The sequence below is a fragment of the Stegodyphus dumicola genome, chromosome X2 (genome assembly GCF_044657685.1).
Source record: "Stegodyphus dumicola isolate Sdum_Otavi_A_Nest chromosome X2, ASM4465768v1".
Lineage (NCBI taxonomy): Eukaryota > Metazoa > Arthropoda > Arachnida > Araneae > Eresidae > Stegodyphus > Stegodyphus dumicola.
The window spans coordinates 26,518,839-26,541,444 of NC_140781.1; the positions used below are offsets into that span (position 1 = coordinate 26,518,839).

The following is a 22,606-nucleotide window of genomic DNA, read 5'->3' on the forward strand; positions in this document are numbered from 1 at the left end:
GAGTATTATTAAACTGTAATATGCTAAAAGCCTGATTTTAATAATCAATTTGAATTTACGAGCTTCCTAAATGCAGAGAAATTTCCTTCTTCTAACTTTCTCACAATATATTGTTAAATAAACTTAACACTAGTCTTGCGAATTATTTGAGTTTATAAATTATTTAAGTTGAATACTCTATATTTCCCCCTTGAAATAGAAAATAAACTTATACCGTATATAAACAAGAATTTACACTGTATGTAAACACCAAAAGTAATTATAACATTAAAAGCGAGAATTTAATTTATTATACATATTTTTTCCAATTCAGACTAAGAACTAGTGAATTTTAAATTGGTATTATTTGCTTTTCATTATTTTACCTACCATTTAGTAATTAATAGTATTAATATGCAAATACTTATAGCCAACTTTCCAATACATATAATGCCAGCTTCCATTCATTAATATAATTTTTTAAATTTTGATGCAAAGTAGCATGATTTTTCTAAAAATTTTAGATACCCCCGGAAAAAAGATATATAAAGAAAGACTCAATTTAACAGTTTAAGGGAACAGAGCATACGCCCAGAAAACTAATAATAAATTCTTTTGTAATAACATTTTCAATTCCTAGTCAGAAAGGCAAACATTTTGGCTAAATATTTGCCAATCAACATTTGTTTCAGAATGGAATGTTTTGCGAAATACATTTTCAAAATCTAATTGAGTAATTATTGGAGTTTGCTTAATTATGTTTGCAGCATTATGTTATTTCATCCCAGGGGGCTATTCATGCTTTACGAAATAATATTTTATATTTTACTAAATGATTTTTAACTACAAGATGGGATGCAGGAATAATGCAAAGACATTAATTCAGTGTATTAGTCGATCTGAAATGTTGATGAACTCAGATGAATAACAGCTGCAATCAGCCATGCAGGAAAGACTCAAATGTGATACTATAACATAAAAAAGTTGTTCACTTATACAGTGAGAATATCTTTAAAAAAATCTGAACATACTGTTTGTTAGCTTGATGACAAACGGACTTACTTTTTCTGACGCTTATTTGCTAGCATCTTAGGTTTTATAAAATTATTGCTTAACCATCATTCTTAATTGTACTCTATGTTATTTTGAAATGCGATGACCTTGAACAATTCATTATCTTGCTAATAGTCTGCCTCTTGCTTTTTGCCCTATGATTTCCCTCATTTTAATTTATTCACTTACTCTAGAAACATGCAAATGTGAAATTAAACATCAAGGTTCTTCAGAAGGCACGCAAACAGTCTGATTTCACTAGAATGGGTTTATCCTAGGCTTTAGTGCCTATGAGAGTGCGCCATGCGTTTATCCTGAAGATCTCAAATTATCCTGAAGATCTCAAAATTATTTGGGAATTTTTTAGGAAATTTATATTCTTGTGAAGTCTGCTTGTAAATAATTTCCTTTCGTTAAATATTAGAGTATGAGATGGGGGGGCTTTCCTTCCTGGTTTAAGTTCTTTGTTTATTGTATAAAGAATGTTTTTTAAGCACCGTTTGGATATCATGTAAATACATGAACATTTGTTAACGGTTTTGTGCTTTATTTTTACATGAAAGGTGGGTCCTATTCAACGTTTCAACATAATTCCCACTTACATTAAGGCAACTGCCAGATTCTGAATTCCATTTTCATAGATATCTGTCGCCTGATTTTATAACAATTTTTGGTCCTAGCGGGAGCACAACTTCCGATAGTTTAAGTGCCTTGTCACAATTTCATCAACTTTTCGCGCCAGATCATCATTAATGACGGTTGATCGCCCACTTCCTTCCTCGTCATCATGCTAAGCGATTTCCTCATCGTTTACGAAATTTCCTGAAGTTTTAAGTTATTCTGACTGACTGCCTCAAATGAAATTCCTAATGTTATTTTGACTGCGATGCAAAGTATTGAGGCAAACGGCTTCCATTGCAGTAATATCGACCTTGAAGGTGAGCCTTTTTCAGGATATTTGGTTGTGGATCGTTGCAGATCTAGTTATAATTGCATATGATCTTTTCAGATATTTTAGGGGTACATATAATTACTGTGATTGATTACCTGTATGACCTTGGCTTGGGGAATAAACCTCAGTAGTAGAACGACTTGGCCACCGACAAATTGAGTTAGGAAGCTTCTAGTTGCCGTTGTTTTAATGTCGTGCCGACTGCTATCTCAATTCTGTGGTCATAGAGAATGAAGAAAGAAACCTTTATGTTAATATAAACTCAATGAACTTAAATGCAAGAGCACGAACAACCTAATCCTCGACGGCAGCAGAGATCCTCCTGTATAAAGCGATTTTTTGCATTTGATAGATCTCAGATAGATTAAGCCATTCACAGCTGTTTGAGCTAAGCATCAACAATGCTACCAAATTTGTTTTATTTGCAACTTATGATTTCAATGATACTTTTTCAGATTTGTCAGTGGCACAAAGAGGTTCGACTCCTATAAAACAGCACATGATTTTATGTGGCTCGAATGAACCATCAAATATTATTGAAATTTTATTAGCTGCATAATTCAAGGTCTGAAGTAACAGACTGCCGCATTTTTTTGGGTTGCTAAGTTGTGCCTCAACGAAGAAGGAAATCCCTTTCGATATCATCAGTAATATTCTTCCTCAACTAAATCATTAGTTTTTGCTTTCATACCCTAAGTTGAAAGAATTTTCCTAAGCTGGCAATCAGTCGCTAGCTCAACAGATAAATGAGCTTGATTCTAAGCAGCAGTAAATTCTGTATTTAAATCTCATTTAGAAACAGATCGTTACAGTCTTATCGTAAATTTAAATTCCTGAAAAAGCTCAAAATAATCATTCTTGTGCATATTACAAGGCAATTTATTTAAATTTTATAGTGACTTTCGAAGGTTAGCTGTTTTAGAAAAGAGGCTATATTAATAAGATATAATACTGTGCGCACATACGTATTTTTAAAATACAAATTTTTATTATAATACAAATTTAAAGAAGTTTTAGCATGGAAAGAAATTTTTCTTTTGTGGCAAGGAATTAAAGCAGGAATTTATATAATAAAAGTCGCACGACAAATTGTTTTAAAAGATTTATCAGGCTTTGAACTGCATAGTTTAATATGCATGAAAGCGTCAAATATTTTTTGAATTGTGTCATGATTCGAAATTAATATTTGCCTTATAACTGTCAGGATTGACAGTAGTGTCTTCATACACTGAAACAAAATTTGATTGACACTTATTCTCTTATTTACTCCTTTTAATCACGAAAAGCATTTTGTTGAATCCAAAATTAATACATTTTTGTATGAATATTTTCACATTTTTAGACAACTCGAATGTGAATTCATACGTTTTAGATACTTGTGATGAAATGTGTTAATTATTAACACCTAGAATTGCTGCAGTTAATTTCCTATGGTATGAAATAAAACACGTATCTTGTATTCAGCTTAATAGTATCATTCAAAAAGAAATAATTTAGAAACACAATTTCATAAATTCAGTTACAAAATAACATTAAGGGAGAAACAAAATTAATTCTCTAAACATTGCTCCATTAATCTTAAATTAAACATATATTTTTCTTAAACTTGTGCTTATAAATGTGGTGTTAGATTCTCTTCTAAAGAAAGTAGAAGTTTTAAAGTTTCTTTTATTTCTTACTTATAATGATGCATTCCTTAGATTTTTTCATGATTCATAAGCATTTAAGTAAAAGAAAGTAAATGAAAGGAAAAATAAAAGGATAAATAAGATTTTCATTCTAAATTTCTATAAGGTAGAGAATGTTACGGCTTATTAGTTGTAATTTGTGATAACTGTAGTTATAGTCCACCATCAGCTATAACGGATGCCGAATAAAATTCTTAATCAAGTGAACATAGTTTTCAAAATAGGTTCTTTAGTATGAATTCATGAATAATTATTTGAATTAAGGAATTTGCTTTTCCTTCAAGCAATAACTGAGATGTGGCTTTATAATACTTAAAATTATAAATAAGTAGCAAGTATAATTCAGAAACAGTAAAAGTAATAATATGTCTTATCAAATAGCAGGAAACTGCGCGAAAAGCAATTTTACCTATGAGAAGAAAATTCTGCAAGTAATTATTGATGCTTGGAGAAATTTTCTATATCTGGATTCTTTATTCAGTTAAAGGGAGAGGAATATTTTGACATACCAGGTAACTCTCTTGCTTTCCTTCTTTTAAACATTTTCGAATACGTTTATTTGATATTTGTATGAACTTAAGTATGCCTATTCTAAAGATGCTTTATTTTCATTCTTAATATACATAATTACATTAAGAATGTATGTGTTTACATTATGCTCATACTTAATATATAAATTTGTGTTAATATGCGTATAAATATTAACACAAGTGTGTATATTAAACGTTCAATTGATACAAGTGTGCATTTACTTTTGTATGCACTATTCTATTAATTGTTCATGTTGCTAGACACAGTTTAAATCTGGAAAGATTTCATACTGAAAATAGCTTTACTTTCAATACAAATACTAAAAAAATTGCTACATTGTATTTACCTTTAAAAAATAATAAGGAAGTTAGTAGTTCTTACCTTGGGCGTAAGAGATGAACTTGCACATAATCTCATCAAATACAAACCCTCTCAATAAAGTTCCTATCAGAGTAATTGGCATACAGAAAACCCCGAGCAGGAGGTCACTCGCTGCCAAGTTCAGTAAAAAGACGTTAGTCACAATTCGTAGTCGCTTGTTTCTTACTAAAGTAACAATTACAAGAATATTGCCGACAAGTCCTATCAGAAATATTAAGCTATAAAGAGGTATGCGGATTGATCCTTCCATGTCGAGATACCATACTATCTCAATGTCCGGATCCAAAGAGACGAGGGTCGCATTGTAGGAATAATTCATTCTAAGCGAATCACTGAAGTTTTATCCAGAAATGTAATAAATAAGCAGGAGTTGTTTTCGTAGAAAGGTACAAAGAATTTATCTGTTTTTCTAAATTCATAATGAAGTCAATTCAGTCTTTTGAATTATAAGTAGCTCTTTAAATCGTTTTTAACTTAAAGTAATGAAATTGAATTTAGAATGTTTAATCATCGAATAATATTTGCCTATATTTATTTTTCATAAATATTCTCAAAATATAATAGGATTTTAAAACACCGCGTCGATTTAATACGACAAAGAGAAACAATTGAAATGATCTGGTGTCCTTATTAAAAAAAAAGGAAATATTATTAAAACTCGTTAACTTTTTAGCCGCAAAGCAGTGTTATATGAAACTGAAAAGTGGGAAAACGGCAAATGCAATACAGCATTTGAAAAGCGAAAATTTATGTTTCAAACATTTCATTCCTTTGATTTTATTTAACACTGAAACATAAAGATTCTGCAAGTATATTAACATGCAATGCGAAACACGGAAACTTCCGATGAATTAAAAGTTAGCCAAACAAATTCAATGAAACCAACCGCATGGAAGAACGAATCTGCATCGGTTTTATTTAGCTCCCTGTGGAATAAACCTGATGTAAACCACCGAGAAGAGGAAAGTCCTTTGGCGATAAAGTACGCAGCCAAATTGGCGAGAAGAGCTGTTTCAAGATGCTCACTTTTTCAGTACTTTCAAGTGTATGAACAATTGGCGAACTCACAGTATTGATATATAGAATGCCTGAAAAAACTAACATTATTAAATTCTTTTTTGACAGTTATGAAATATTACATAAAAAAATTTGCTCATTCGCTTCTAAGAAATAAAGCTCCTAAAGTCTCATTCATACCTGAAATGAGTGCAAAAGACTCAAAAAAGAATGCAACTATCAGTAAAAAAAATATCACAGCTGTACCGAAACGCATATATACGAATGAAAATTACTAAAGTATAATTTGTTCCTTTTTCTCACGTTTTGTTCTTTTCGATCTCACTTCGTTTCGTAAATTTCAGACATTTAGTTTGCCAAATTTTTATTTTCAGTTAAAAAATAATTAAATTTTCTGAAAGGCAGGGCGGATTCACAGATGATCTTTTAAATATCAGCTCACAGATGATATTTAAAAGGCTCAAAAAGCAGCCAAAAATGCATTTTTATTTTTAACAGGACTTATACGTAAGTAAATACGAAATAATAAATTAAGTAAGTAAAACTATCAAGATGGCCGGTCCAGGCGGGAAAGTGGTTAGTGACTCCGACTGTCGTACTGAAGGCCCCGCGCTCGAACCTCGGAGGAGGCATGGATGTAATTTATCCATCCCTTTAATAGGAGGCAACTAACTGTTCCCAATTGCAAATTCATTTATTTAAAGTTTCCAAGCAAATTCTTTAGTACTCGTCGATTAATTTCACACTTGATAAAGTAAACTGACTCATAAATCTACAGTGGGTAGAAAAAGTATTTGCACACCTACATTTTTGTTTGCAATTCATAAAAAGAAGCATTGAGAAATAAAAAAATTGGTATTGCCAAATCAGAATAAGTTTAATCATCCAAAACAAACAGAAAAATTACAATAATATAAATAACAATGCTTTTTTGTAACAAAAATTAAAATATCTCGTATCAAAAAAGTATTTGCAAAAGAAATAAAATATATAAGCAAATTTCAAATAACTAATATTTAGTATGCATTCCTTTAGCATCTATTACTGCTTGTAATCTTGCTGACATTGATTTAATTAAATTTTCTGTAACAGTAGGATCACTATTCTATCACGCTTCAATAAGGGCGGATTTGCTTGAAATCTTCCTTTTTCTCATTTTTAAATCCAAAGAATTTCATAAATATTCCAAAGGAGTTAAGTCTGGTGATTGTGGTGGAGTGGCATGTTTTCTGGGAACATTATAAAGCAACCACATAACGTGTTATACCGGCAGTGTGCTTGGGATCATTGTCTAGCTGAAAATAGTACGAATTACTGATACCCAATTTTATTGCACTTTGTGGCAAGTTATCTCGCAACACATCAATATAGGTTCGAGCTGTCATATTCCCATCAATGAAACACAAATTACCAACTCCTTTGCTAGCCGTGCACCCCCAAATCATAACAGAACCTCCTCCATGTTTAACTGTAGGTAACATATTTTTGGTATGAAAAGCAGCACAAGGTTTTCTCCAAACTAATTTCCTGCCATCTGATTTAAAGATATTGAACTTACTCTCATCGGAGAATATGACATTTTTCCAGAAATCAATTGGCTTATTGATATATTCCTTAGCGAATTCAAGTCTCTTCAGTCTATTTCGTTCAGTTATGAGAGGTTTTATCCTTGGAGATCTCCCATAAATGTGTGCATCGTGCAGGACATTTCGAACACTTTGGGCACAGATTTGAACTCCAGATGTTGAAGCGACATCATTGGCTAAAGCAATTGCACTAATAAATGGATTTTTCGATGCTTCTCTTATGAGTTTTCACTTCATTCGCAGTGAAAGTTTCTTTGAGTGTCCAGAGCGCAAGTTATTTGATGTAGATCCTCTTTCTTTATGACGTTTTATAACATACCGAACAGTATAGAAGCAAACATGTACTTTTTTTACCTATTTTTCGATAACTTAGGCCATTTTCACGTAGAGAAACAATTTTTTCTCGCAACGAAATCGGCAATTCAGTTTTCTTAGGTGCCATTACAGTTTGAAATCGACAATCAACTGATAACGTTTCTACAACACCTCCTTTTATAGTCGTCTTACGTATGTTATTTACTGCGGAGGACTGTCAAATAATAGCATAAAAACTCAAATTTGTTAAAGTTGAGCTGAGTGTGCAAATACTTTTTTGACATAAGTTATTTTAATATTGTTGCAAAAATATTTTTTATTAATATTATTATATTTTTTGTAATTAATTTAAATGAATAAGCTTATTCTATGTTTTAAATGCCAATTTTTGTATTTCTTAATTCATTTTCTTATAAATTGTGAACAAAAATGTATGTGTGCAAATACTTTTTGTACCCACTGTATTTAATCCGAAGCCAAGGTGATTCCTCTATTTCTAATTTTGTAGCCGTTTCCTTGTAGGCTTTCATGGTTCAAAAACTTATGAGTATTTCCTTTATTTTGTACAAATAAAGCGAGAATCGTACGAAGAACTCTGCATTCCCTTTATAAAACTGCGCCGCGTTTGACCATTTTGAAGTTTCTAAATTTCAATTTTTACGTTTATGTAATTAAGGCTGAAGCTTACATAGCGCCATTTCCAAGCAATAGCCAAGACTGAAAATAATAATAATAATAATAATTTTGTCTATTTTAACTCTTTTTCTTTTTTTTCGTAATTTCTTTTGTCTGCAAAGAGGAAAACAAGTTATTTGCTCATGGGCTATACCTGTCCATTAATCCTTTGCGGTATGATATAATTTTTAAAGCTGTGCATAACAGAAACATTTAATTTTTATTAGCCATTATGTTATATAAATTGTTATAAAGAAAGCATATTTCATTTTATGATTCACATATCTTGCAAATCAAATATACAGTTGTAATTCTTTGCGGAATTTCAGAATGAACGCAAAATTCACGAAAAATGTAAATAAATTAGGTATAGCTAATAGTTTTCAAGAGACAGCAACTTTTCAAAACATTTTGCCACTTGCAAAAATATCCTGCATTTTTTACTCTGTCGCGGAGTCTCACTTCTAATTTTTTTCCTTGTTGCATACACGGTAACTTTCAACAGGTTTTCTTTACTTTTTAGTCGTAGGAACGTATTCTGGAAAATGCTACCAACGTTTGGCCTTTAAACTAGTTACTTGTTTGAAGCACCATTAAGCGTGACAGAAGTTGTTCTGTTATGCCCAGGTGAAAGCTTCCAATCCAGTTTTTGCTCGTATTGTCGATTTTGCCATAGAGCACGTATCAATTACAGAGCGAGCGTCAAATATTTAAAAAAAAAAAAAAAACTGAAAGCTTTTTTTTTTATGGTTACGTCCAAAGGGGCGTTTTTTTTTAATGTTTTGTGTGCTACCTTTGTTTATTAAATATCATGTTCTTCGAACTTAAACCACATAAAATTCAATTCAACAGCAATAGCCCAGAATATTTAAAAACAGCACATCTTTAGAATTTCCGATAGACAGTCTCGGGCTGGAGATAAAAATGTTTTTTTTTTCCACCGTAAAGTGTTGCTATTATTCTCTTTGAAATCGTTGAGTTTGTTAATTAAAAATTCGTTCATGTTTTACAATATATGAAATAGATAATGAAGCAAACTCGAAACTCACAATTCGGGCTTCCAGGTGCCCATGTTCGGGCGGAGATTTCGTTAATGCGAGAAACATAATACATTCATGAAGATTTTTCATTATTTAATTTTTTTAAACATAATACTGGGCGATAATAGTTGGTGGTAACAATTTAAAATACGTCGTTAGTAGAGAACCGACGCAAAATGCCGTTTCGAGAATATTAGCTCTTCTGGGATAACGCTCCTTTGGGCTAAAAAAGGGATTTTTCTGTATTCTGTAACATATTTTCATGCCATCTGTTGATGGTGTTTACCCATGCCATCTATTTGTCCACTGTATTCATCCACCCTACCTATGTTTAAAATATTCTTCTCGTTAGCATTACAATATTTGCTGCTGAGCATAAATACATTTCTTTTGTTCCTTTTGTAATTCTGAAAATTAATAAACCTTGACTGCAGATTTCGAACTTCTAATTTCTTCAGTTTAGATTTTGAAAGTTTATTTAACATACATTTAGTATTACATTTATCTAACTACACACAGTAGCCGATGAATTAGAAGCCTTTGAGATTTTCATTTGAATGCGTGCTTGGGATGAAATATGCAAATTTTTTTTTATGACGTGGGTTATACTTGGTTAGAATGCTAGTATAAGTAAGGTGTAAGAATGCTATTCATGATGAATGAAGTAAAGTGGGAGAAACGACAGATCTTTCACCATTTGAAATGGGCTTGTTGTTGGAGCCTATTTCGAAGACAACAAATCTCACTGGGTTCTCAAAAGCAGCCATATCAAAGGTTTTCAAAAGCTGGAATCAGAACCCACAGTCTTTCTCTAGAAGACGCAACTAAGGCTCGAGTACAGTTTTCCAAGAGGAGTGATCGGCGTTGTCTCCGACGAATTGTACAGCAGAACAAGGACTCTTACTATGCTTCAATCAACACAGATCGTCAACCAAAGGCTCTTCCCAACAGATTTCAGCTCGAACCATGCGCATAGAATTGCATAGGATAGGAATGCATAATCGGGTGCCTGTGAGAAAAACCAACCATTTCTGCCCGACATGCAAGAATTCGTTTGCACTTGTGTCGGGAAAGAAGGCATCTGAGGATCGGAAACGGGTAATGTGGTCGGATGAATCCCGCTACACCTTATTTTGCACTAATGGAAGACTTCGAATTTGGCGAGAACCCCATGAAACCCTGAAACTATCTTGCCTTACTCGCATTGTGCAAGGGTCTCGTGGGAGTATCATGATATGGAGCATGTTCTGCTGGTATGAAAGTGGTGCTCTGGTGTTCCTCGAGGATAAACGAACTGCCATGAGATACTTAGATTATACTTTCAGATAAAGTGCACCCTGCAATGCTGCATTTTTACCCTGATGACGATGGATACTTCATGGACGATACTGCAACTATACATCGTGCTAGAAGTGTTCAAAATTGGTTCGCTGAACATCGTCTGACTTCCAACACCTTCCCTGGCGACCCCATAGCCCCGATCTTAACATTATAGAAAATGTGTGGGAAATGGTGGAAAGACGCGTCCGACAGCAGTCTCCTCTTCTTTCTAATTTACAAGATCTAAAAAGTTGCATAGCCAAGCATGGCTGGACGTAAATGCACTCCAGAAGCATGCAGGTTCTATACCCAAACGAGCAGTTAGCCGCGCAAAAAGGTGGTCCAATAAAATGTTGATCTTGGGTTTCCAATTGATTGGTCAGTGTGTATATTACGATAATGTATTCCCAGTTACTACTATTATACTAATTATTAAACCGATTTATTATCAACTAATAACTGTTCAAATTTTTTTGTATGTAAAATCATGTTAACTACAATGTAAGTCGCATGCCGAGTATAAATCGTCAATATGCGGTTTTGGCATGTAAAATTAATCTTCAGCGGTCATCATGGCAGTAATCGTCATTACACCGCAAGGAGTTAAAAATCATTTGCTACAAAAATACTCGAGAAACTACATGCTAACTCTTACGTTACCTAAACAAGACCCTTCACATGCTCTTTGAATGAAGGCAACTTTATTGTGATATAATACCAAGTTTTTGTCAAGTGAGAAGGTAGCAAGTTTTATTAGAAGGTATGTGTATTTATTCCGAATTACGCGGGCATTCTTTTTTCTGTGTCGAAAGACAGATTTTTCTGTAGAAACAGAAGCATTAACTGTAACAAAATCTTGGTGCAATTTTTGCACTCTAAGTGAAATTTTTTGTTGTAATTCATGTTTGTATTGAACTTTAGAAACATTTTATGTCGCATTCTAAAGAAGTGTTTAGTGAACATGTCCTCTAAATTTCTCATTTCTATGTTGCTTCATTCCAGAGTCGTAGCTAGGGTTTTCAGCGCCCAGGGACAACTGAAGATTTCGCGCCCTCTACTGTTTGCCAAGGATGGAAAACATTTAATTCTAAAATGTCGTAACATCAGTTTGGCGCCCCTTGGATCCTGCGCCCGGGGACAGATGCCCCCCTTGCCCCCCTCTAGCTACGCCCCTGCTTCATTCTCAAATTAGACGCAAAAAGCAGGCTGTTCCTTAACTCTTGGAAGGCAATGTATGTACACACATACAATATATTTAGCAATATATTTTATATTTCAATTAATTCACATATTATCAATGATAAGAAATTTACGTTTTCTTTTCCTTTTAAACCACATTTTTATACATGAAATAGTAAACATTCAAATTCAGCTAAAATCCTCAAGGCTCACTTCGATCATTTGAAAAATTATTATCTCCACGAAATGCGAATGAATGTTTCACTAAAGTTTTATAACTGCAATCAGTCTTTAAAATTCTTTTCTCTAATATTTTTTCCTTTCTACATGAAGAGTTTCAAAATTTTGCTTCAATACGACTATGCTTCAATACGACTATGGACTTCTTGCAGAGAATATTGTTATGAAGTTTATGTGTTTCACTGAACATTCATGTTGCCAATTTTCCTCTCCTTTGCCATTTTTGAGTCTCCATAACTATCAGGAAAATATATTATAGTGAAAGAAAAAGTTTACATATATAATAATAAATTAATTTACCTTTATTACTGTATATTAATTATTTTTCTTCAGTTCTTTTACTAGTCGGTTTCGTACAAAAGCGTACGTCTTTTTAAAGATTTTGCCATTTTCTCTTCAGCTTTTGTAACACTTGCTTTCGATAGATTTCCTAACGATGCACTGTTTGACAATGGTTTATTTCAAATTATGAAAAATCTTGTTTAAGGGAAGTAAAATGAGATGGTCACACTTATAACACAGCTTTAGAGATTTTTCAAGCATTGGCGTCGTTTGCTTTCATTTTCTTCTTTCCTATCTGTCATACGCTGGTCTATATTTTCTTCTACTCAGCCGCCCAGATGGTATAGTGGTTAGGGGAGCCGACTGTGATACCCAACAGCCCGGGCTCAAATCCCGGAGAGGGTATGGTTGTAACTGTCCGTCCCTTCATAGGAGGCATTAGTGGCCCACTTATTAGGTGCCTCCATAATAAGGTGACCGTTATTTCTAGTTTTAGTAGTGGCCAAGTCGGCCAAAGGCCCGCAATTGGGAAAAAAAAAATTCTTCTTCTACGTTCATAGATCTTTTTTAAACTTTTTTTTCTTAGGGACTGCTTAAAGACAAGCAATTCATTTTGAAAGTTGATAAATATTTGGGAAAGTTGTTACTAATATGCTGAAAGCGTATGAGTAAGAAATTTTATTTCACCCACCCTACAATACCGACATCTATTAATTATCCAACTCCAAACTGAGAGAGACCCTGGCGGAAGCAGTTTTTATGCCTGCGATTTCTTACCCATGCCATGTTGATGTTGTTGTTTTTTTGTCCATATTACATGGAACAATCGTTGCCAGAGCCTACTCCAAAGAGAGGTTGGACTTCCATTTTCCACCTCAATTTTCAGGGAGATCCCCCCGGGAAAGGGATCCCACCACTCTTCCCTTCCACCAATCCCCACGAGAAGACTTCGGATCGCCGCATATTTAGAGTTCCGCCATGCCGCACCGACACTATACATTAACAAACATCCATGTTTTCTCCGAGATTCGAACCCGGGCCTTCGGTACCGTAGTAGGCCCCCTGAACCACTACACCGTCTGGGCGACTACCCATGCCATCTGAGAGATAAATGAAAATAATGTTTTACGAGGAATACAAATCCTCCGAGGCACTGGATCGTTGTTTTGAGAAGCAAGACGGCATCACAGAAGGAAAATAATAAGAAACTGAATTAAAGAAATTTAAAAGAAAAAAAAATAGACTGCATTGTTTTTTAAATGATTTTCCTATTCGCACTTTATACTATTCCGATCAATTTTCCTCTCTAAATGTAACATGGCCATGTTAGTAATTCGCAGAATTGTAACTATTTTCCATTTTGTTGCTAATCTGTCGATTAGCTGGCAGCAGACATGTTGAAATCAATTAAACTATTACACACAAAATGTACATTATTAAATTCAGTTACTAGCTGATAAAAAAGTATATCGTTACGCGGTTTTTATTAGGAAATTTAGTTACATTTAAAAAATAAATCTAATGTTTGTTGCAAGCGAGTCGCATTTAAGGAAACAGGGCCGTATGCACCTCGCAAGTAGCAGTCTGGCCATGCCTGTTATATAAATAAAATGGCAAAAGTTTCCGTTCTCATTAGGAAAAGCTAGTAAGTTAAAAACGCTTTCAAAACTACTAAAAGTTACAGTTATGATTTCCTGTCCAGTTATGTACTTAACAGCAAATTCTTCCCAAGATGTTTGCAAATAAAAACGGGCATGCTCCTACGATAAATATTCCACACATAGTATTACATAAAAATTCCATATACATCAACTAAAATGTCATTTTTAAAGAAATGATTTTATCTTGTGAAAAAAAGAGGTACAATTCTGCACATTGTTTTCCCAACAATGTGCTAGGCAAGATTTTTCTTTTATCGGAAATATTCGATATATCTAAGGAGATTAAATAAAAGATAGCAAAGTTATTACCGCTTGAAATCATTGGAAGTATCTATGCGGCACTCGAATTAAAGACAGTCATCTACTATAAAACAGTACTGCTGGCTGAAAGCCATAGGGGAAGTGAGAACAATTCCTTCCATCAACAGTAGTCACAGCATTTCAGATCAAAACTTTTTCTTTCTTTACCGAAAGTTTTTCTCCTGGCTTCCTTTAATCCCTTATCACATTTCGGCGCCATGCCTCCTCATATAGATCTTTTTAAACTTTTCTTAGTTCTTTTTAATCGGATTTTCGTATGAGATTGCTGCCCACAATAAAAAAAAAAAAAAAAAAAAAAATGCTTAAATTCGGAATTTAAACTTCTTGAAGCGTTATCATAATGCGTTACCTCGAAAATGGTATAAATGATGCAGCAATTCACAAGCAGTATTCAGAAGCATATAGCCGCATTTGTAACGAAAACTTAATCCTGTGACTTTTCTTCAAGGTGATAAATAATTAACTTTAATCTAGTTTTAACTAACTGTATCGTCCTAATATCTTTAAAGCTGCTTGGGGAGAATCAAACTGGGATTTGCAAAGCAGTAATTCTCCCGGGTACCAAATAAAGCCCAACCACGTGAAACCTTTCTCTTTAGTAACAGCACAGATTTCCTGTCAAACAGTATAGTTCCATACACACGCTAGAAAGGATCCTGTACATACTTTCAGATCCAGGCTTGAATTAGGAGGCTGTAGATAAAAACTCACTAATAAAAATTAACCCGCAAGAACTTAATTTAGGTCTTAAATCATTTCAGGTAAGTTCAAAGTAAATTTGTAGAGTCATTAGGTTTTTGGAAGCAGGAAACTTGAAAAATGAGCAATGCCCTAGCCGGGACTCGAAGCTGGACCTTTCGAATAAGCTCTGAGTATGCTATCGTTACACTACGAAAGCATGGGGAAAAGAGGGAGAAAATATCGTATATACTACCCCCTTTTAACGGGCGACTAGGGATTAAGGAACCTAGTCGCCAAATCCTGGTGGTGACGAATTATCGTCCATCACCTTTTAGTTTGGGCGCCACTTGTAGAGTCATTATGTTATTTTTGTTTAAGCTGGAACATGAAAAATGAGCAATGTCCTCGCCAGGACTTGAACTTGGACCTCTCGAATACACGCCGAGTGTATTCGAGGTACTTTACACCACGAAGGCATGCTGAAAGGAGGGGGAAAATATCCTATAAATTATCTAATTGCATTCTATCGGGTTGTGAAAGTAATGCAGAAAAACACTACATTTTCAAACTAATCACTAATAGTCAATGAGATGGCATGTCAGATCTGAATAATTAATTTGTTATTTAATAGCTAAATTAAATTTACGTGATGTAAGGTAAAAACCATTTGTGTGAAGAGGAGTTCCCGTTTTGTAAGTCTTTATAAACAGATTAACTAATATTTAAGTAATTTAGAAGCTAACTAATATTTAGTAACTGAAGCAGATAATCCTGTAAACTATTTTTGTCCAGTTCGATCAGTCTTTCACGTTGAATCTGGGGCAAAAATAAGAGTTCCCTGATTTTACCCGGAAACCACTGCATACCTGATTCGTGATTTAAATGTGTAACACCTGTACGTCGAGCAGGATTCGAACCACGATTACGGGACCTAACTGAAAACCGAAATGAATTTCTTTTTTTAAACTTTTTCTATTTGTAGCATACTAAGTATCTATGAGTCCTTTAGTCCCTTGGCGCTAAAGGCATCTCTCTTCATTTTCTAAAACAGAGAATGGCAGCAGAACTGAATTAATTTAGGCAAAAACTGAATTAATTTAGGCAACAAAGTTGTATTTATAGTGATAAGAAAGAGATTTTAATGATAATCATGAAAAACAAATAGCATAGCGTTCACTGTGAAATACAAAATAAATAAGACTTGAAATAACCGAAGAGTTTTTAAATGAAACCGATGGTTATAAAAATTTGCATCATGAGAATATGAACTACGAAAAGCAGACAGAAATATATCTTTAAGCGTTGACGGCAATAATACAGATAACGATGAAAGTGATATACAGTCAAAAATTCCAAATCCTCTAAAGCCCTTCGCAAGCGATGACGGTCACAGCCGAAAACCTCGCGGACGAAAACGTTGCGGAGAAAACAACGCAAATCGAAAACGTCGTGGTACAAACATCGCGAGAGAAAAGAAAGCAAAGACAAAAAATCGTTGTAGAAAATAAAGCGGTTCAAAAACTTCGCAGTTTAAAAACATCGTCGCCGAAAACATCGTGGTAAAAAATAAAGTACCTACAAATCATCGCATGACGATAACATCGCACACATGCCTTTTTCATATCTCTTCCTGACATATTATGTAACTGATTTTCGTCACAACTAACAAATCGACATCCAAAAAATTGATTGCATTCTATACATGAAAATGTTAACGACGCTTTAAGCATAAATGGAAACAAAACAAAATATAATTTTCATTAGAACAATATCAAATTAACAAATGGGAAAGAAAATAATTTGATAATTAAATAAGCAATTTTTATAGATGTTATTTATCTTCCTTTTTCTAAGCAGTTTTAAACTGTGTTTTTTATTTAAAAAAATTATCAATAAAACATTATAAAAAGATTAATTTATTAATGACCTTTTTTAATTAACTAGGTAAATTTAAAATGCTGTTAAGTAGTATAAGTTGCATTAATTTTCTACTCATTGATAATTTAAAATTACTTAAGTTTCCTTCTTATTTTTTCAGCAAAAATTTATTAGTTCATTCAAAAACATGAGATATTAGAAGTAAAGGAATCCCTCTTCCTTTCTTTACCCAAATCATTATGTGAACATGCATTTACATTTTTCAAAACCTGAAAACGCATGTGTGCGAAGTTATCGTCATGCGATGATTTGTAGGTGCTTTATTTTTTACCACGATATTTTTGACAACGATGTTTTTAAACTGTGAAGTTATTGAACCGCTTTATTTTCGACGACGATATTTTGTATCACGATGTTTTAGGACTGCGATGTTTTCTCTTAGCTTTCTTTTTTCTCACGATGTTTTGTACCACGACGTTTTCGCCTTGCATTGTTTTCTTCGCGACGTTTTTGTCCGCGATGTTTTCGGCGGACACCGCGATGACGGGGATAAAAGGAAGCCCGCCTCCTCGAAGGCATCAGGTGAGAGAGACAAATAACCCTTTTATATTTTGCAATGATGATATTCACAATATCATCCAATTTAAAACATTTCAAGTTAACGCATTCTCAGTTTGCATTATTAGGAATTTTCACTTTTTCAAAATTTCACTATATTTCGCTGTTCAAAATTTCACTTAGAATTCGGCGTTTTCTAAATAAAATTTAAAGTGAAGTTACCTGACACGGCAAATAATGCAAGGTACCACGCATCAACGTTTGAATTGAATTATTTAAATCAGAAGCGCTATCTGCATAAGCTCCATCCCAGCTTTGATCGAGAGCGCCTATGCACTGCCGGATGGACGAGAGCTCGGTTTTTAGCATTTAGCTTTGCATCTGAACTCTTGAAAATCACTGAAGAACTGCCGAATCAGCTCAAGGTTACGATGCCAATTGCATTAATTTTAGTGCTAAACAAAAATTAATCGGAAATGATTACAGATGATTTCAAGCGATAGAATTCCATTTGAATTAAATATTGTAAAATTAATGCTGAAACTGAGAAATTATTTTATTATTACCATGAGGTTTGATTAAAAAAATATTCTTAGGGGTTGCAGATTTAAAATTATGCTGTGATGTAAATCTAAATCATAAATGATCACATGAAAAAAAAAAAAAAAAATACCACAGTATAGACACCAACTGGCAAACTAAACAATTTATAAAATGCTGATATTGGTATGGGATTCGATAAGTAGCAATGCTGTAGTACAGCACTGATTAGCAAACTGATCGAGAAAAAATACTACCATACAGTTTTATAAACGTAGTTGCAAATATAGATAATTCCAAAACACACTATATAGCGAGCAGCGAACTATTGTGTACTATAGAATATCAACTATCTAATTCCTACTGTCAGCAATTACGAAGTATACAAATTCTAACATCTCAATAGGTACTTGGTATATAATATATAATAATTATATGTTAGATGCGTTGTATTCATAGGTTTCACATGAATTTTATTTTTGTGCGTCAAAATACTCAATATATTAATCAATACATTTCAACCGATGTAATCCTCACGAATATAGTAGTTTTCAAATGAATTTTACACGTGTCTAGTATTTAATTTGCCAACTGATGTTATAAGATCTTAACATTTTAGCTATCATGCAAAGTGCCTGGATCTCAAAGTTCGACCTCCCGACTTCTGGTACAGGCGTGAAGAGTAATACAATAGGAAAAGGATCTAAAAAGCCTTTTTTTATTATCATAACTTCTTTAACAGAAAGGTACGGACCTCCGTGCTTACTATAACACTGACTACTTGCGGTGATAACTTCAAAATAATTTAACAATAAATTAAAATCTAAGAGTAGTGCTAGAATACACAATTTAGTTTAAACTAACAGGCTGACTCAGCAACCTACACCGGCGATAGACCAATTAAACGGCCAGGAGGCGTAGCCGCTATTAAGATTAACAAAAAAGGACAAAATAACAAACGTGTACTACACTAGTGGGGGGGGATCGCGCTCTGTATAACTTTCTCGTTTCACCCGTTTAAATACTTTAGTTCACCTACTTAATTTGCATCCTGGCGAGGAAATACGAAGGGAAATAAAGAATTCAGAAAAGATACCAAATTGAAATAACTGGTTAGTGAACACTACAATGTAATCTAAGCGATAAAAATATAATTACAGCTCATAGTATGTTTGATGTCAGTTTTTGAGGTATAAACTAAAATATCTAGTGTCTTTCCCAGTGCTGGGACTTTTTAATAGAGAATGGTGAAACTATACCTACCCACATTTTGGTGCATTCTAGTGTTCCGCTTGCTTATATCTATCTATTTATCTAGGGATAGCGGCCCTAGCTTTTCGTATTATGGCATCGACGTAATAGTTGTTCTGCGCTTCGGATTGCAATGGCAAGGCGCTGGCTATAATGATATTACTAATTACACTATTCCTGCATCTTAGATGTTAGCGGTGTCTTTTACCGCAATCATTTTTCTTTGCAGGTTTGAGATACACAACTTCTTCTGAACCAAAATTTGTTTAACACGAGCAGCACTGGATATGTAAATTTTTCTCTATCATTTTAGTTTTCTCGCTGTTTTTTGTTATAATTACTAAAAGGTGAATTTGCATTCTGTGGCATCGGGGAGGCCTACGTCAGAGAAGGAAGTATTGGCTAATTTATTTTGAGAAGTAGCAGTGTTTCAGTAGACTATTTTCGATCTGTTGGCGAACTCAACGGTATGAGCAATCAGCCTTCAATAACCACCACGTCCTCTCGCAGGTCCCTCCAATGTTTAGAGAGCATCGTACGTCAGGTATTTTCTCCCTCCTTACCGCATGGTTTCTCCTTAGTGGTGTAGCTGGAAGCAAGTCCGGCTACCCTGTAGCGCATTTTGAATCCCAGTAGCACATTTTTCAAGACCCCTGCATGGCTAAACCTAATGACTCAACACTTATATTTTATCACAATTTGTGTACATACACAGATTGTTCATTTTAATTTCTGTTTGCTTATGTTTTCAATCATAATGCTTCTGGAAGAATTTATACGACTTTTCTGAATGACTGTTAGTTTTATAAAAATGTATGACAGTTAATATGGAATATTTTGCTTTTTTCATCATTAAGGAACTGAAGATTCAACCGACATTAAATAATGTTTAAATGATTTTTTTTTTTCAGTATTTAATTGTATCTCAATAGATTAAGCTATTTCAAATTCTTTATTACAAAGTAATGGTTTATAAAGTAATGTTTGTAAAGTAGTGGTGGTGTGGTGTATTTAGTTACGGCAAAGCACACTAGGGCTATCTGCCTAAGGGGAGGGATGCCTTCGTGGAGGACTTTCTAAGGGAAACTGGCTCGTATACAGGTTACACATGGGGAAAACCACGAAAACACCCATGCAGCCAGCCCGTTCGCGGGATTCGAACCTCGGACCGAACTACCAGTGTTCAGCGATTTTACCGCTCAGCCGCTGGTGGGCTTGTTTATAAAGTAGAGTCATTGGGTTATTTTGAAGCAGGAGATGTGAAAAATGTGCAATGTTCTCTCCGAAACTCGAAACCGGACCTCTCAAATACGCGCCGCCGAGCGCGCTACCGTTACACCACGAAGGCATGCAGAAAGGAAGGATAAAATGCCTTATATATTCCTCCTTTTAAGGAGCGACTTCCAATCGCTAAATCCTGGTATGAAGAATCATCATCCACCACCTTTATGTTCGGGCGCTACTGTCATTAGGATTTTTGAAGTAGGAAACACGACAAATTAGCAATGCCTTCACCAGGAATCGAACCTGGACTTCTCGAATGCGTGTCGAGTGTGCTACAGTTACACCCCGAAGGCATGCGGACAGAAGGAAGAAAAAACTTTATAAATACTAGAAACGGATTGCTGTTACTTTAGTAATAGTTGTCATTTTAATAATAACAAAAAGTTATATGTATTGATAAAAACAGTGATGTATTAATCTGCAGTTTATTTTGCATAATTTGTCACTAGGTAAGATCTTGTCTACTTCTCTCTTGTCTACCTGTCTTCCTTCTTACCGCATGCCTTCTTGGTATAATAAGAAGCACGTTCGATTAGCAATATGAAGATCCGGAGTTCCTAGTCCCGGCAATGACACTGCTAAATTCTATCCCGGGAAAAAAAAAAAAAAAAAAAGAATGACCTTACAGATGGCCTCTGAACTAAAAGGTGATGGGTTAATAATTCTTCACCACCAGGACTTAGCTACTGAGTTCCGTCCTCCCAACCTGTCCTTTAAGTAAAACAAAATTTAGGTTTTTTTCTCTCTTCCTGCTGGTATAACTGACATGCCTTGGTGCTGTAACTGAAAAAAGCTTTCGGCTGGCACTCGGAAATTCTGGAGTTCGAGTCCCGGCAAGGGCATTGCAGATTTCTCTACAAATACTCTAATGACTCTATAGAACAATCTAAGCAAAATGCACATATTTTATTAACAGAATGAAAATGAAAATTAGAAAAATTTGCCGGTCATTTTTAAGTCAAAATGAAAAGTAAAAGCCACTACCCATTTACTTATTTCATTTTTACTCCTACTTCCCTGATCGTAAGGAAAGATAATGAGCAGTTTTCCACTTTTCATGACCTTCTAAACATTTTTTTTACTCCTTTAAATCACCTTTTAGAAATTACTTCCCTCGTCACACCGCACGATGACAAATCAAAACTATTTGAATAACTGATAACCGCTTTTTCAATTCGAAATCGCCAAAGCATGATTACACGCACTGAGTTTGAAAGTCATGACAATAGCAAGAATTTCTCGCGATGTTACTGGAACTATTCCTATTAGTCATCTTCACAAAATCCCACGGTATTTGAACTTTTGCATGAGCAGCCAATATTTAATATTCAGGGAAGCTAGGTCTAGTAGTAATATATCTCCCACAGAAATCACATGCTTCCACCTGCGTGATCGCAACAACTTGAGAAAGAATTGTTTGGTAAATATCACATAGAAGCTCGCCCACCGACACGATGCAACCAAAATGAAATTTATATGACCATGAAATCATTTACCAGTCAACGATTATTAAGTGCAAATGCTTATAATGATTAAAGGCTGCAGGCACAAGTAAATGAAAAGTTTTGCGTCTGAGGAAAACGTATGCAATAGCGTACTATGAATTATGCGCTTAAGCATATTAGACGCATCAACACAAGAAAAGTTAAAGATAATAGTGGCTTAAGTTATCACTACTAGCTCTTTGAATAAGATGAGGCGGCCTGCAACGTAATACGTCGACTTATTTGCAACGTAAGAAACTAGTATAAGATGAGGAATGGATGACCCACCCATTGTCTACAGCTCGACATGCCCTCTGTTGTATATTATCGTAGAAATGCGCAAAGCCCTTGCACAACGTGAACAGCCTCTCAAACCGCTATTGCAAGATGTTTTTACTAAGACTTCTTACCGCAAACAACTAGTTTTTGTCGAAATCAGATAAAATACTTTGTTTTGTCTCGAAAGTGAAAATATAGAGCACCAGAAGGTTTCTAGCCAGGTAATTATAGTACATACTATATATATAGAGAGAGACAGAAAGAGAGAGAGAGATCGTTGAAGCCCCTGATATAGGGCGACCACTGGCTTCAAGCCCATAAATGGTGCATAACGCAGTGGTGATTTTATTGCTTTGGGGCCGGCCGGTGTATTTTTGCAGTTAATCTTTGACCTGTTTCTATACGCCTTGCGCATTTAAATGTAAGTTCCT

General features: G+C 34.4%; 1 protein-coding gene across 1 annotated transcript in view; it reads right to left on the reverse strand.

The window, feature by feature from the left end:
• LOC118182949 (cholecystokinin receptor-like) overlaps positions 1-5,494 on the reverse strand; it is a 40,910-nt gene extending 35,416 nt beyond the window's left edge. Inside the window, exon 1 of the mRNA XM_035352331.2 lies at positions 4,585-5,494. Within this exon, the coding sequence (XP_035208222.1) occupies positions 4,585-4,903 (319 nt within the window). The 5' untranslated portion in view covers positions 4,904-5,494. The remainder of the gene's footprint in view (positions 1-4,584) is intronic.
• Between the last annotated feature and the right edge of the window lie 17,112 nt (positions 5,495-22,606).